This window comes from Branchiostoma floridae, chromosome 9 (assembly GCF_000003815.2).
Source record: "Branchiostoma floridae strain S238N-H82 chromosome 9, Bfl_VNyyK, whole genome shotgun sequence".
NCBI lineage: Eukaryota > Metazoa > Chordata > Leptocardii > Amphioxiformes > Branchiostomatidae > Branchiostoma > Branchiostoma floridae.
The window spans coordinates 7958078-7973886 of NC_049987.1; the positions used below are offsets into that span (position 1 = coordinate 7958078).

Here is a 15809-nt window from a genome sequence, read left to right on the forward strand (position 1 = left end):
GAAATTTGTGGTCAGCATAACTCAATGGTATGTGGGTAGGGGTTTGGATGACGAAGGTCAGTGTCGATTTTGGGCCCCCTGGTATGTGACCTTTTGTTAAGATGCTGCATGAACACCTAATCTAAGATTTTTCTACCCTCACCATTTCACACATATTGTATGTATACTTTCATGCTACTTAGTGACTACAAGTATTTCATTCTCCTGAAATAAATAGTGCTTATTAATCTTTTGCAAGACTTCTCTGATGACTTAAGTGTATTAAATCTTTAAATTGTTAGGAACGTTTGTGAAATTGTCATAAATGGATTAGCGGCTGGCACTGTCAAGTCATGCACATGCTTGTTCTATCAAGGAGGTTAAAAAGCACGTTTTTTAACCTCCTTGGTTCTATAAAGTAATAAACTTGTTAAAAGATTATTTGAACAGGAAAGGTCAGTAGTTTGTTTGCTTCTACATGTAGTATTACGTCAAGGGCAGAAACAGGCGACACTATATATATGTATATATATATATACACTACATATGATAATCAGGTTAAACACTTTCAATTCGGAGAAGTGATTTTTGCAAAACAGTTCGAGGAAGGGATTTAATATTTCAGAATATGACATGACATAAAGACAATAACAGTTACGTAGGTAACATTAACAGGTCCCAGGGGAGTATTCTGTAAATGTAGGTCAGTTCTGCAGAATTCCGTGTGCACTATAGTCACTGTTTGTAAAGTTCTGTTCCTGTTCTCTTTGGCATTCTGAAGTATTACCTGTACCAAAAGTACCATAAACCCTCTTATAATAAATTACAGTAATCATAGCATTTTACTGCCTGCATTTTAAAGTGAACAGAAAATCACCTCAGCCAGTTAATTGCTGGTTAAAGATCAGACTTATCCAGAATGATGGTAATCTGTTTTCAATGGCCTTAAGTCTTAACTCTAAAGTACGAACTACCTGTTACCAAAGGTATTTTAAGATTTGCCCCAAACCAAGATCAAAACACTGCCGAGACCTCTCCCTTTGGCTGTATACTCATTTCCGCCATACACATCTGTCAATAATGTGGTGACAGGTCAGAAAGCAGCTTTGTGGGAGGGACAAAGGCAAGCACACACCTTGCAAAGCCCCATAAAGCCTTATTTCTACAGTCATATCCTGTGGTTCCCAGGCATTGTGACCAAGGGGTGTACTTCAAAGTAGCGACTGTTTGAACTTTTTTGCTCAGAGTCAGAAAGCAAGTACATGTAGTACAGTTGTTAAGGCATTCAAGGAAAGGAATTCCTGTAATGTACTCTTTTAATAAAAGTCAATGACAATTGTTGCATTTGCCTAACAGTTAGTATGACATTGTAGGGTCAAATCAAATTTAAAAGCTCAATATAACTTTTAGTATACAGTTATGACAGAAAAGAATGTGTTACACACTTAAAGTCACAAGATTCACAGCAACCAATCAAAAGAATAGAGGAAAATAGTTGCCAAGGGGTAACTACAATGTAATACTATGTAAAAATGGACAGGACTGTTTTAATGTGGCTTGTGACTGCAGGTGGTTGCCTGTGGTAGCTGATGCCACATGTGCTACTAGTACTAAATGATTATACATTACAAGGCTTGAATTAAGTAAGATTTAGTTCCTTTGACTAAGACCTGTTTTACATTATGCATTGTATACCTTTATAATATTCAGACTATAAAAAGACTTTAACTATATAAATGCTAGTTCATTTTTATATCATCAATATCTATAATGATACCAAAAAGAATTGCCTGTAACAGTGTAAGCATAGAATGATAGAATATAATGAATATGCAAAATGTATTAGTTTAAGTTCAGGCACAGTTCTGTGGAATAGTCTGGGGGAGAACCTGAGGTGGGCATAGGGCTGTGTACTTAAATACCCGTACCTGTACCGTACCTAAAAAATTGTTTAGGTACAGGTCCGGACCTAAATATCTGTGTACCTGTACCTGTACCTGTACCTGTACCTAAACACACTAAATCACTTATTTTTACCAATTCTTAAGACTGCTGGACAAATAAATCCCCAATCAACAATGACAATCGTGATAATCTTGCAGTTGAAACTCAAGAAAACTTGTTTCGAGATTCAAATATGCAATGCCCTATATATAGATGACAATTTATCACCTAAGAAAAGACAGTTAGCTACATGTTTAACTTACATATACTTGGTTAAAATTCTTTAGGTACAGGTGCAGGTCCGGACCTGTACCTGTACCTGTACCTGAAATTTGTTTAGGTACACAGCCCTAGGTGGGCAACTTCAGTATTATCAGGAACATGGCTTAACAAGAAATCATGTAACTATGGACTATGAGATGAACTGATATGATGTTGACTACTTCGAAAGTGATTATGGAATGTTGAATTGTTTTTTTTTGTGTGTACTAGTAAGAAGGCAAGACCTCTGACCTCCTCCACCCTTGAAATCTTGAAAACGGCTTAGGCCGAAGATGTATCAAGGTTGAATATAAGTAAAAAAAAAGTTTAAATGTCTTTCTTCGCAGCACCGACCTGTTCCAAGCCACACCACCTGGAGTTCACCCGAGCAGACTACCTGACCTGTCAGACCAGACACAGCAGGAGGATGGTGTGTCAGCTCACACAGCCGCTCCACTGGTACGCTCACATCTTCAGTCATTTTATTTGTAGAATCACAAGCAGTAGCCTGATTAAATCTCGCTTATAGCAGCCTGCCTAACATCCGGCCAGCCTACTGGGAGGAGAGGCCAGTTATAGCCCCGGACAGTAGAATTTGTGTTGCATAGACTGCATATTATAAGCAGGATATTAGATAATTCTTCTTCACAACCAGTGGTTTTGTTGCCTATCACCAGACATCTTCCTCTGAGCCTCTACTTCTACATGTCTGGCAGGCATTAAACATAAGGTAAGAATCACTGGTTATAAAGAAGAATTTTCCAATATATATTTTACCAACCTGATGAAACTACATTGTACTTGTCCATCTCAGTCAGTCTGTTGGACTTTGTTGATGTACCTAATTGGAAAAGTTAGTGCTTGGACTTGATGACTGGTGTGTTGCCTTTGCCAAGAAGGTTATGCCCCTATCATTTGTTTCAAATTGTGGTCTGACTCGTCATATCATATTAAGTTTTATCCCTGATTATAATTTGACTTTTCCATTGCTTGCTTAGGAAAGTGTATTTAACTAGGATAAGGCCAGTCCGCTTGATTTAACATTTAACTGTAATATTTAACTGTTTGACTGATATGCTAGAACAATATTCAATAAAATAGAAAATGTTGGTGTTCATTCTGGCAAATGACCTCATCACACTACCATCTGCAGTCGTTGTTTTGAAGAGAGGCTTCAATAGATTTTAGTGCTTCAACGTGGAACTGCTTACTGGTAGTTAATAAGCCAGAACAATATTCTGCAAAATAGGAAAATGTTGGTGTTCATTCTGGCAATTGACTGAGCCAAACACTACCGTCTGCAGGTATTTTCTTGAAGAGGGGCTTGAAGTGAATTTAGTACTTAAACGCTTCACTGATAGTGATGATAGATAGAGAAGTACAATATTCTACAAAATAGGAAAATGTTGGTCTTTATTCTGACAAAGAACTAAGTCAAACATTCTGTGCAATTACTACCGTCTGCAGGTATTTTCTTGAAGAGGGACTTGAAGTTGAAGTGACTTAAGTACTTAAATGCTTCACTAATAGCGATATGTTAGTACAATATTCTACAAAATAGGAAAATGTTGGTCTTTATTCTGACAAAGGACTAAGTCAAACACTCTGTGCACACTACCGTCTGCAGGTATTTTCTTGAAGAGGGACTTGAAGTACTTAAACGCTTCACTGATTGTAATAAGCTAGGAAGAAATTCTGACTAAGTAAAACATGACTGTCTGCAGGTATTTTTGTGAAGAGAAGCTTGAAGTGATTTTAGTACTTAAACGCTTCACTGATAATAGTAAGGACGATATTCTGCTACAAAGAAAAATGTTGGCGTTTATTGTGGCAAATGACTAAGTCAAACATGACTGTCTGCAGGTATTTTCGTGAGGAGAGGCTTGAAGTGATTTTAGTACTTAAACGCTTCACTGATAATAGTAAGGACGATATTCTGCTACAAAGAAAAATGTTGGCGTTTATTGTGGCAAATGACTAAGTAAAACATGACTGTCTGCAGGTATTTTCGTGAGGAGAGGCTTGAAGTGACTTAAGTACTTAAATGCTTCACTAATAGCGATATGTTAGTACAATATTCTACAAAATAGGAAAATGTTGGTCTTTATTCTGACAAAGAACTAAGTCAAACATTCTGTGCATTCTTCCGTCTGCAGGTATTTTCTTGAAGAGGGGCTTGAAGTGACTTAAGCACTTAAATGCTTCACTGATAGTAATAAGCTAGGACGATATTCTGACTAAGTAAAACATGACTGTCTGCAGGTATTTTCGTGAGGAGAGGCTTGAAGTGCAGGTGTGGGTGTCCTGTACTTCTGGGAAGGACGTGAGGAGACCGCGGAACAGGGACCGGCTTGTGGGGTCTGCCTACATCGACCTCTCACCGCTGACTCGTGCACACAGGAGGGCCCTGAGGATCAGGTGAGCTGGCCATTTGTACATACTGATACTGGAGATGTCAAAACTTTCGCAAAGTCTATTTTAGGATGTAGAGGGCCCGAACCAGGGGTTCTAAGAGATCACAAGGGTTCGAAGAACTGCAGCTCCGTCGTGACTGTCACCCCATGAACATACTGGTGGTTTGTCATCTAAAATTTGGTAAAAGTCTATTTTGGGACATCGAAAAATATGTTGTTTCCAGTTAGCTGACTGACACTAGCAAGAACTTGCCTATCCTAGCCTTTTTTCTTGAGTGAGGTGTGTATCCTCCAGTCAAGGGGCATAGAATTCTTTATCATCATCTGAGCAAGGAGGTTCCTAGAACTGTCAGAGGGATTATTGAAAATAATACACTCTGTTAACAGATTGAGGCTTTGAACAGTTGATGTACATGTAGGAATGAACTTCTTTAAACTTGTTCACTTTATTGATATGTTAGAAGCTGCGCTTGTACAATTCATATCATTCTGCATATTTACAGTATGATGTTGAAAATACCAGTTCCTGCTGCACTTCAGTTTTACATTCAATTTATTAAATTGTATTTTAATTGGATCACAACATACGGATGTACATATACAATTACATGTAGGCCTTGCCACTTGTTGGTGGTCACAGGAGACCAAGTGTGTACGTTTCAGCATTGTATTTCCTGTCCCTCTTATTGACTCATATTTTTGTCAAGAATTACAGCATAGAGTGGGGAAAATGCTGTTTCTCCCCAAACAATACGTAGAGCTAAAATAAAAGCTGACACACAAAAGCTTATTGTCTTGAGAAAGATGTGTTAAGCTCTGAAGTGTTCAAGTTACTGATTTTGAATTGGGTGTTTCATGCAAGCGCAGATGAATAAGCCTTGTATCCATATTATTCTAGCTTTGGTTCACTCCTCTGATCGCTTCCGTGCTTAATAGTCTGGCACTGGGTAGTAAAGAAATGAGTGACATTTAAATGTTTCAGTTTTATAAACTATATGATACAGATCAGAGCTGCTTGGAGTCATCATTTTGGATATGAATTATTTCTATAATAAGCTTGACTGAGATCAAACTTCTGAATGCCTGTTTAAACCCTGTTACCAACCATTGCCAATCAGAGCTCTTACATGAATATATGAATTTGAATGCTTTTCCAGCCCATTTATTCATTCATTTGTTCATTCGTGCTTTCATTTCTTCATTCATTTTTTCGTTCACATAGCTACAATTGCCCATTGAGTAATAAAGACATGGAACTTGCCATCCTGTGCCAATATTTTTCACCAATCGCCTGGACTATATCAGTCGTTTCTCTATCAACCAATGGCAGACTATTGAGTAGGGGAGCAATCCGGATACTGACTAAATGCTGATGAGAAAACCATTAAAAGTTACTACTATTATAATAGCAACTTTCCATTGAGTTATGAGCCTGTGTTAATGATTGTTTGTTGTTGATGGCCGGACCCTTTTTCTCCAGTGGGCAGTACCCTCTGTACAAACCTGGAGTTAGCAACTTGGGCGGAGCCTGCCTCAGGGTACACCTGGAGATGCAGGTAACAGGAGACCATGGTGGGGATGGCAGTGAGGTACAGCAGCTTTTATTCAGACACCTACTCACACTCACAGGTTCTAATGTACATAAGACTGTAACGCTAGTTAACCTTTATTCGTTCAGTTACCTTAATTCGTTTTTTCAAAAACAGGGAATCTATGGAGACACGGTAAATGCAACATCAGTAATAACCACAGGAATGCATAACCGAGAGACTTAAGTGTTCAGAATATTCATGAAAAGGCTCCGATGACCACGCATTTGAAAACAGCGAGGTCAAAAACGTACCGTCCCTTATTGTAATAGCCTACCGCTCTATGGGAGGATTGCGTCACCGTGTTGTTCGCCGGAATGGCAGAGATCTATCACATTCACTTCCAGTTCACATTTATCATGCACAAGACAACTCAATAAAGTTTGTGTTGCTAACCAGTAACTGGACTCAAAGTGTGATCAATTGTCGAAAACCGTCTCTTTGTTGCCACAACCTCCCGCACTTGTGGCGCACTCGATCGAACGTCGCCATGTTTTTCCCCAGAAACCTACGGTCGCAACCGCGGGAAAAAGATTGGATGACGACATTAAAAGGCATTTATTAAACTTACCTTTAATAACTCACTAACTCGCCTTTTTCTCTTAGATTATTAAGCAGCCATCTATTAAACAATTTATGCACCACCAAAAATGGAAATGATATGGAACATCGACAAATTAATTGATTTTACTCTGGTCCCCTTTTTTTAAAATGTGAAAGTCCCAAGGCAGATCATGTAAACTGTTGCAAATACGGCCTTGAAGACGATACCAACTGTCTCAGTACGGGTATGGTACACCGATAACAAGATTTGCACTGCATATTTGTCGACCACAAGTCTGACAGCAATGTTTTATATCATTTATTGTGGAATCTTTCGTTCTTTGATCCAGGGCATTGACAACAGCGGCATATCAGACACTTTACACCCCTTCATCTTTAGTGTTGTTGGCCGCCGGAATAGACCTTTGACACAAATACATGTGTGTATATCGGGTTACATTTTGCCGCGTGGAGGATGCAAAACACTGTACAGATGGTTGTACTGCAAACTGATGATTACCCGCTTGGAAATAGCCACAGCACGCCGTTCAAGTTGCAACGAAAGGTGCATAAGTTTCATGGAACGGTATGGCGCCAGGATCGATTCTACGTCACGGTCTACTGACCCAACAACCTCATTTTTTTTACCAACGCGCTACTGCGTGTGACGGTAAATACTCAGCGGTAGTTGTCGGGATTTTTTTGTTGCCTGAATAAGTTTGTAATCTACAACACTCCATTCATGTCAAGAAAGGAACAATAGCTTCAGCATAAAGTAATTAGCAGCGGACAAACATAACGAGTCTCGTCAGAACGAATAAAGGTCACGCCCTCCGGGAGCGCCGTCGTTCTCAACGCAACGCGACGGTGTTTTCAAATTGAGACATTTTCATATTAGCATGGTAGGAGAGAAAATATATCGTGGATGGGATGAATGACAAAGGTAAACAACAATATCACCATGTTGAATACAGAAATTATGCTTTGTTTTTCTGCCAGATTGGAATAAGCTGACTCTTGGTGAAAAACGCAACGAATAAAGGTTAACTAGCGTTACAGTCAAACCTGTCTAGGGACTGGAAGAAATGGTCACAGTACAGTATACTTAAACACCACAAATCACAAAGAGGTCTGATATGCAGTGTTCGTGGGCAAGAATCTTGTGTAAAGCACTGGATATACTGAGGCTTGCTTCAAATTAATGTTTTTTTTATTCATAATTTCATAGACAATATGTCCAGACCATCACACAAGCTCCATTTTTCCCATGTACATGTCTAGTTTGTGATGGTTTGTGGTATCTAGACATACCCGTCTTAATGCTTGAGTCAATAGGAATAATAATACATTTGTGTAGTCTAAGCGGCTGCAGAAAAGTGGTCACAATGGTCCTTATGAAGAGGTTGGCACCTGTATAGGTTTGACTGTATAGTGCCGATCTGAGGGATGGAATTTTCCACCTTTTACAGGAAGTCCCTGAAGAATCTCTGACATCATTCATGATTCCAGGAATGTTGACCCTTATTTGACTTTTTTATGGGAAACCCCCATCATGATAATGAGTGTCCTTCATCCTTACATCATGTCACAAGTATGCTTTCAGGAAGCAACTGCTTAATGTAAATTATTGATTAACATTTTTTGGTATTTTGGAGTTCCTGGTTGAAACAAGAATTTCGAGGAAATGATAGGTACTAGCTTACATGTACATGTAAATCAAAAGTTTGCAATGTTTATGAATTTGTGGTTGAACCCGGGAGAAAAATGCAAACATGGCACTTGCACTTGAGACAAGTGTTTGCGTCATTACCTAACTGTTTGGGTTTGTTGTGAAACAACAGTACTCGTAGTTATGCAATTGAAGACAGAACATAACATTGATTGATTGCATATAATACTTCATGGGGAGAGGTTACTACAAAAAACAGCTAACTTAAAAACATGGTAAAAATAACCGTAGTTTACTGCAGAAATTCCAAATCCAAGTACCACTACAACACAAAGATTTTGTATCAACCAGTTCTATCTTGATCCTGCCTTGCAGGTATTTGTCTTCTTGACTTCATGATTTTTGACCTTTTACTTTGTACATGTAGTTGTCTGAAGAAATAGAGGAGGAACTGTCCGATGAAAATACAGAGCATAGACGGAGCCATGCACTACCCAAGAAGGACAGTAGAACAGACAAGGACAGAGAAGACCATATACCTACTCCAGAAGACTCCATCCCTGCCCACGTGGGTGTGGAAAGAGCCGTGCACCTCTCCTCCATTCCAGGAGGACACAGTGTGATTCCAGCCTACTATGTGACATTCCAGCCTCTACAAAAAGGGGGCGCTGTTACCACCCATGTGTCAGAAGGGAAGAACCCCCTGTGGAACTTTGATGGTGACGTGTACCTTGGGAGATTTCTCCTGGGTCCGGACCGCAGTCTTGTGTTTAAAGTGTGGCAGAAAACCTCGGAGAAGAAAGAGCCTGGCAAGTTGAACTCCTAAGAAACCTCCTAGCATCATCATGTTTAATCTCAGTGTTTTATACATTTTTGTGTGGCATTAACAATGTACAATGTAGTATGTCTTACATGTTTTACTCTTAACCTTCACTATAATCAGGATACTTAATGCTTAAGTTAATGGGAGAAATTAATGAAGGGACCAAAAAGTGGTCATATTGAGCAGGTGGTCCTTATGTAGAGGTGGTACATGTATGACTGTATAACTGAAAAGATACTGTAAATGCGTTTAAGTTAGCGGGGATTTAATTTCGCGGTAGCAGGAAAATGGACTTTTCGCGGTGGTTTTAATTTCGCGGTAGCACCATGCACTGTAGTCTCTTACTATTAGAAAAAATATTCGCGGTGGTTTTAAATTTGCGGTGAAGCGGCCGCCGCGAAAACCGTGAACATTAATCCACCGCGAACATTTCTGCATTTACAGTTGTGTTTATCATTCATATCAAGCATGATGTAGATCTTCTCCCTGTGTTCCAGATGTAACACAGGACCGTGTGGTTGGCTTTGCCTCTGTGGACCTGTCTACATTGTCAGCAGGTCTGCACTTCATCTCAGGCTGGTACAACATCATGGACTTCAATGGGCACTGCCACGGACAGATCAAGGTACACTTGTTAACATCAATCATTGTTACGATAGTGCAACATTAAGCTGGTGTGTTAAGGGCCACAAGTTTTGCCAGATTTACAGATAGAAAGTATGCTAAGAAGGGTGTAGTAGCAAGAATTGCTAAGGGAAGGTAATACACACACACACACACACACACACACACACACAGTTACAGAAGCACACACACATCTTTTTCTTTTATCCATCTATAAACATGGGGTATCATGATTGTGTAGATACGGATGAAACTATGTTGAAAAATAGAGTCTTATTCTTTTATTAGTGAAATAAGTTTTTATGATTCTTAACCTCCAGGTCAGTGTAATGCCCAAGGAGAGAGTTTCTCCGAGCCGGCAGAGACCCAGCATGCACCCTCCCCTGATGTCTGGTCTCCATGGCTACACCACCACTGCTGCCTATCCCATGTTCCCCAGCCACATCGCAAGGTACCCAGAACAAGCTGTGAAGCTCCACAGGTCAGTACACTAACCCTTCAACCTGCGGATTATCTGACAAACTTTGTCAGTAGCATTCAAAGGGTTCAATAAAGTCTCAATAATTATTGAACCTCATCAACATAGTCTTCTTCTTTATCTCAAGACAACAAACACTAATATCATACTATACAGAATATGCTTTTAAGTGCTTTTTGATTTACGGACCTTGTAGTATCATTGGATTAAGATGAGCTTGATTAAAAGAGTATGGGGTTGATGAAAAAATATAGAAAACATCAGACATTTAAAGGGTACTGTTTGTCTTGACTGTTACTGTGCTCTAATGATGTAATCTTCCCCGGGTCACTCTTTCACTCCATTGCAGACATTGATTCCACTGCAGTTCTCAAGAAAACAATTTCTATCCTATCTTTACAGTCCAAGTAGACCAAAGCACTTTGCTGAGCACTACCTGAATGTAAGACAGTACCACAGGAGTCTGCAAGAACAGCAGCAGGATGGGCAGGAGTCTGGGATATTACCACATCAGGCAGACAGGCATGATGTAGATGGGGACAAAGAGACGCAGCTCATGGACAGCAAGGAAACATCCAGGTCACTGCTACTGCAGAATCTAAGGTAGTGTATTAGATACCTCCTCGATATACAGGGCTTGAAATTCATTTTTGTGATTAGGTGCACTGTTGCACCCAGCTTAAAAGATTGGGTGCACCAAAAAATGTTTGGGTGCATCACTTAGATTTAAGTAATAACCTAATAATAAAACTTAGTTACAAGCTATCAACTTCTTAAACAAGTAAAATGACAGACATTTTTATTATCTTTCTAACACTAAGTTAGATGTCAAGAATATGATGTATACCCGTATACTTTGATATTTTTACATACATAAACGTAAGAAAATATTTGGGTGCACCCTGTGCACCCACAGAAAATAATTGGGTGCACAGCTCCAATTTTGGGTGCACCTGGGTGCACATGCACCCAGTATTTCGAGCCCTGATATAACATCACCAGTCCACTCATAATGCCACCAGGTGCCTTAATATAGCCTCATCAACAAAACATTGTAATAGAGGCCTTCTCTAGATTGTTTTGAACACCTTCAGACATTTGTATCTGAAGTGTACATACCTCGGAAATACTGATGCTGCATTGGCACATCTCTTTGAATCTTTTAAAATTCATGTGTTTTTTCTCATGTGTCAGTATCTGGTGGAATTATGAGATTTTTTGTAATGTAAGTTGGAAACTGTAGCATGTTGTTTGCGAGTTGAAGACTAATTTGATTGCTACTAATTGCAATACTTACAATGTTTCAATTATTCACTCTTTATTTCCTGACTTGTGAATTTTTTTAGGAAGAACATGGAAGAGCTAGACCAGCTAAAGGGAAGGATGCAAAATCTTCTGACAGGCAAAAGCACAGAGACCACAGACACTACAAAACCACATGAAGTTGTTGAATTGCCAAGTTCAGTTTTGTCCGGACATGGAAGAGATGATGACCCAGAGAATGGATCTCATCTGAGGAGGACATATGACTTAAGTGACGGTGTGGTACCTGTAGGACATGAAGAACCAACCAAAACAGATAACACACCACATGACCACAACGGTGATGATGACGTTCTTTTAGATACAGTACACAAGGCTGTTGGTGGTTTGTTCAGGTCTAATTCCTTGGAAAGGGCAATACGAGAAGCCAACAGTGAAAGCCAAGATGAGCAACTACCAGGTGTCTATACAGGAATGACTCATTCTCAACGTCCTCAGCCCACCCTCCAACAGTCTCAAGATGCAATGCTATCCCATCATGCACAGCTGACAGGTCAGGATTTTACCGTCCCAGTAGAAGATGTACGAGGTGCTGAAGGTCATAGGTCACAGAGAGATCGACCACACGCAGGTGAAAGGTTATCCTATTCTGAGGACGATTCCATCAAGTGGGAAGATAGTATCCAGTTCAGTGATGCAGATGAGGAGGATGTTGTTCCAGTCAGGCCACTGAATGATGTTTCTTCAGCACACTTTGCAAACTGGTCACCAGAAGCAATCGCCGGTACACAGGAACAAGAGATAGCACCCACAGACAGACTTGCAGAAGACAATGGAAATTTTCCCGGTAATTCTCTTCCTTTAGATGATCCCCACACGTCATTCAGCTATGGAGGTTTAGAAGGACCAGTTTTCTCTACCGATTCAGCCAAAGAAACGCCTCCTGCTGCTCCAGAAAGAGATCCTCTCCTTGATGACATCTTTGAGACGACTCATGAAGTAGTGAGGTCTGATGAGGACTCCCATCAATCCCATGAGGGTTTCCCACTTGAAAAACCAGCCGAGCCAGAACAAAACAACCTTGGAGAACAAGCGCTATCCATGTTTGATCATGAACATAACAGGGAAAGGACAAAGTCAATGTCATCTGAAGGTTCTGGATCATTACCTTCTCCTATTCCTCTGACTCCAGATGATATGGACTCTTTAAATCATGTAAATGATCAGCAAACAAGAGACAGGACAGACTCCATGGGCAGTGATGGGAGTAGAACCAGTGTCCCTCAGACATCGGAGAACAGGAGGATGGAAGACAGTCACAGGAGGGGCAGAGAGAGTGACAAGGAAAATGATTCGGCTGGATCAGCTGAAGAGGATAACAGGAGCCAACCAAGGCTGTATCCTTCACATGAAATCATCATTCTAAGATGTTTGCATTGATAATATTAATCTTTGCTACTGCTATTATCTTCACTTAGGGAACAGGAGATTTAAATGTTGCAGTCAAACCAACTTTGTTGTCAAGTTACATGTACAGCACAATAAAGGACCTGTTCCTAAATCTAGCACCAATTTTATATACATGCAGGTCTGAAACTTTCTTGTTATACATGTATCTGTTTGTTGCCAAACCACATGAACAACACAATAAACTTTAAGGTGTTCCTCAGTCTAGCACCAATTTTCAAAAATTTCTATAAGAAAACATACTAGGTCTTCAACTTTCTTGTTATATCTGTTTAACCACAAGGGATTACTGTGAACATGTTTCTTCCTTTTTTTGTATGATGATTATGTTTAAAGGCTCTCCTTAACAAGTCTCCTTATCCAGTCGTGTTCCCCCGATGCCAGTACAAGTCCCCAACTTCTTCCTCCCCCCACAAGACCTGGAGGCGTCCATGCGAGCCCTGCGATCAGCCACAGCAGCCGTACCCCAGCCAAGGGGTGCACCTGCACATGTACAGGTCAGTTCCTTGATTGTACAGGGGCAGCATTTTTTACATTCTTTGTACATGAACTAAGCCTGAGGATATTTCTTTGTGAGTGCACAATTAGTATACAGGCAGTAACTGATACAACTGAGCCATGTGTAATTCCACGTTCTTGCATCTGATTAACCTTCTTGTAATACCCATGACAGAGCACCTTTTGATGGCCCATTCACCTTTTGACCTTAATGAGGTGAAACTGTGCTATGCAAAATTTATGTCAACCAATTTGTTCAGTATGCAGACCTCTACATTGTTCTGCAGGTCACGTACGTGTGCAGGTCACGTACATGTGGTTCAGACAGACTTGCATGTGTGTTTTTTCTTGACATGATAACTTACATGTACGTTTTAGTGGCGTTGGCGTGGCGTAACTGGTAGAGCGTTCGGCTCTGAATCAAAAGGTTCCGAGTTCGATTCCCACCATGCCCCGACGTTGTGCCCTTGGGAAAGGCACTTTACACGACTTTTCCTTACGGTGGAGTGATGCCCACCGAGCCTCTTCGGCTAATCTGTCTGTGTGCCAAAAACACACTACGGATTTGGTGCGTTGATGTGCCAACATCTGCACATTGACTTCCACCAAGAACCGTTAAATTTTTTTTTTTTTTAGCAGCAGGCTTCCTTGCCTTACCATGCCCACTCCCATCCTCATGTCTGAGGGGGATGGCACTATGGTGGCATCCAGTATCACTATCAGCCTTTTCCACTCTCTCTAGTTTCTCTGTGGGCGCACTCTGGCATTACATAATCTTAAATGTTCAGAATGCAATGTCAATCATCATCAGAACTGACCTTACCCGCATACATGTATTATACTACTCAGCATAAGCCCTGGAGCTGCTTTCAGTAAACACATACCATACTTTCTCAATTCAAGGACAGTATATATCCATGCTCAATTAAAGTATACACCACCAACTCGGGACACTACACTGACAAACCTGCAAGACTGAAAAGTAAAATAGAAAAACTGACAAATAAAGTACACCCTCTTCCCCACCAATCTTGAACACGTTTAGAATGGGATAAATTCAAAGTATCTGTCTCAAAAAAATCGCTGTCACCACAGGCTTAGAAATGGCATGGTCATTATAGACAGGGATCGGGCACTCGTGATCTTCCTTGCAAGGTGATTGGCCAGCACTTGTGTATATTTTTCTTCCAAAAACATTAATTTTATGGATCTTTTGGTGCTGTTGCAAACTACATTCGTTCGCATTCCCATGTTTCACTCGGTCCCTGGTTCGAGGTTCTCTCCTCATTTGTCCAGGCAAGAGCTTCAATTTTTCAAATTAAGTACAATCTACACTTGACTTTTGTAACTACTTGAATCACCTTATTAATTTCATTTTTTTTAAGTCTGTACTTTATGCAAAAAAACAGTGACCTGGTAACAAAAGAGTCAGACAAGGAGACATTAAAATATAATTTTATTTCGGGCTAAAAATTTGAATACGGTTGAACAGTGGAAGCCACATTTATTGAACTGTCTTTACCCACATGTATCATGTATGATACAGATACAGGTATATTGTACATTCATTATGTATATGTCAGCTTGGACTTTTGCATTTCAGCTGAATGATGAAAGGGTAACTTATTGGATTGAATTCTATTGGAGTTAGTCCTCTCCATCAAGAGCTATGGTACAACTGGATACCAGGATATCATAGTTAATTCGTCCCTCTAAACTACATCTCTTTGTCATAAAACACACAGGATGGAAGCCAGAGGGCATATGTTACAAAGACAGGCCTTGATGACAGGGTGGCTGAAAGGAATGGTCAAAGGTCACAGCGACTTCACAGACCACCTAACAGACAAGCTCCCACAGCAGAGGAGGCCAAAAGGATCGCTAAGATATTCTCCTCCAAATTTGCTGCATCATAAGAAGTGATCAGAATTATCTCTATGGCAACTGTAATATTTGGGCACTGTCTGGACGTGTTGCAAGTCAGAACATGTAAATATACTCATTGACATAACCTTTAGTTGTGTAAATAAGCTTATCACACATGTGCTATATTGAACGTTCAATAATGGCTAAATGTTCTTTCTACTGCATTTATTTGTTAGCTATTAAAGCACTCCCATGCAGTGACTTCTTTTTGCTGCATTTGTCACCTCCATGAAATGTCATGGAATGGAGGTTATATTTTCTGTTATGTGTCTCTGTCTGTGTAGATGATTACTCAAGAACGGCTGGATGGATTGGTTTCATACTTGTTGTG

General features: G+C 40.1%; 1 protein-coding gene across 2 annotated transcripts in view; it reads left to right on the forward strand.

The window, feature by feature from the left end:
* The window catches only part of LOC118423065 (C2 domain-containing protein 3-like), a 40480-nt gene extending 24942 nt beyond the window's left edge, over positions 1–15538 (forward strand). For both annotated transcript variants that reach the window (XM_035830972.1, XM_035830973.1), the window contains exons 29-38: positions 2532–2643; positions 4447–4602; positions 6079–6187; positions 8827–9208; positions 9720–9847; positions 10167–10327; positions 10727–10927; positions 11671–12984; positions 13419–13551; positions 15298–15538. In XM_035830972.1, the coding sequence (XP_035686865.1) occupies positions 2532–2643; positions 4447–4602; positions 6079–6187; positions 8827–9208; positions 9720–9847; positions 10167–10327; positions 10727–10927; positions 11671–12984; positions 13419–13551; positions 15298–15468 (2867 nt within the window). In that variant the 3' untranslated portion in view covers positions 15469–15538. The remainder of the gene's footprint in view (positions 1–2531; positions 2644–4446; positions 4603–6078; positions 6188–8826; positions 9209–9719; positions 9848–10166; positions 10328–10726; positions 10928–11670; positions 12985–13418; positions 13552–15297) is intronic.
* Positions 15539–15809: the final 271 nt, after the last annotated feature.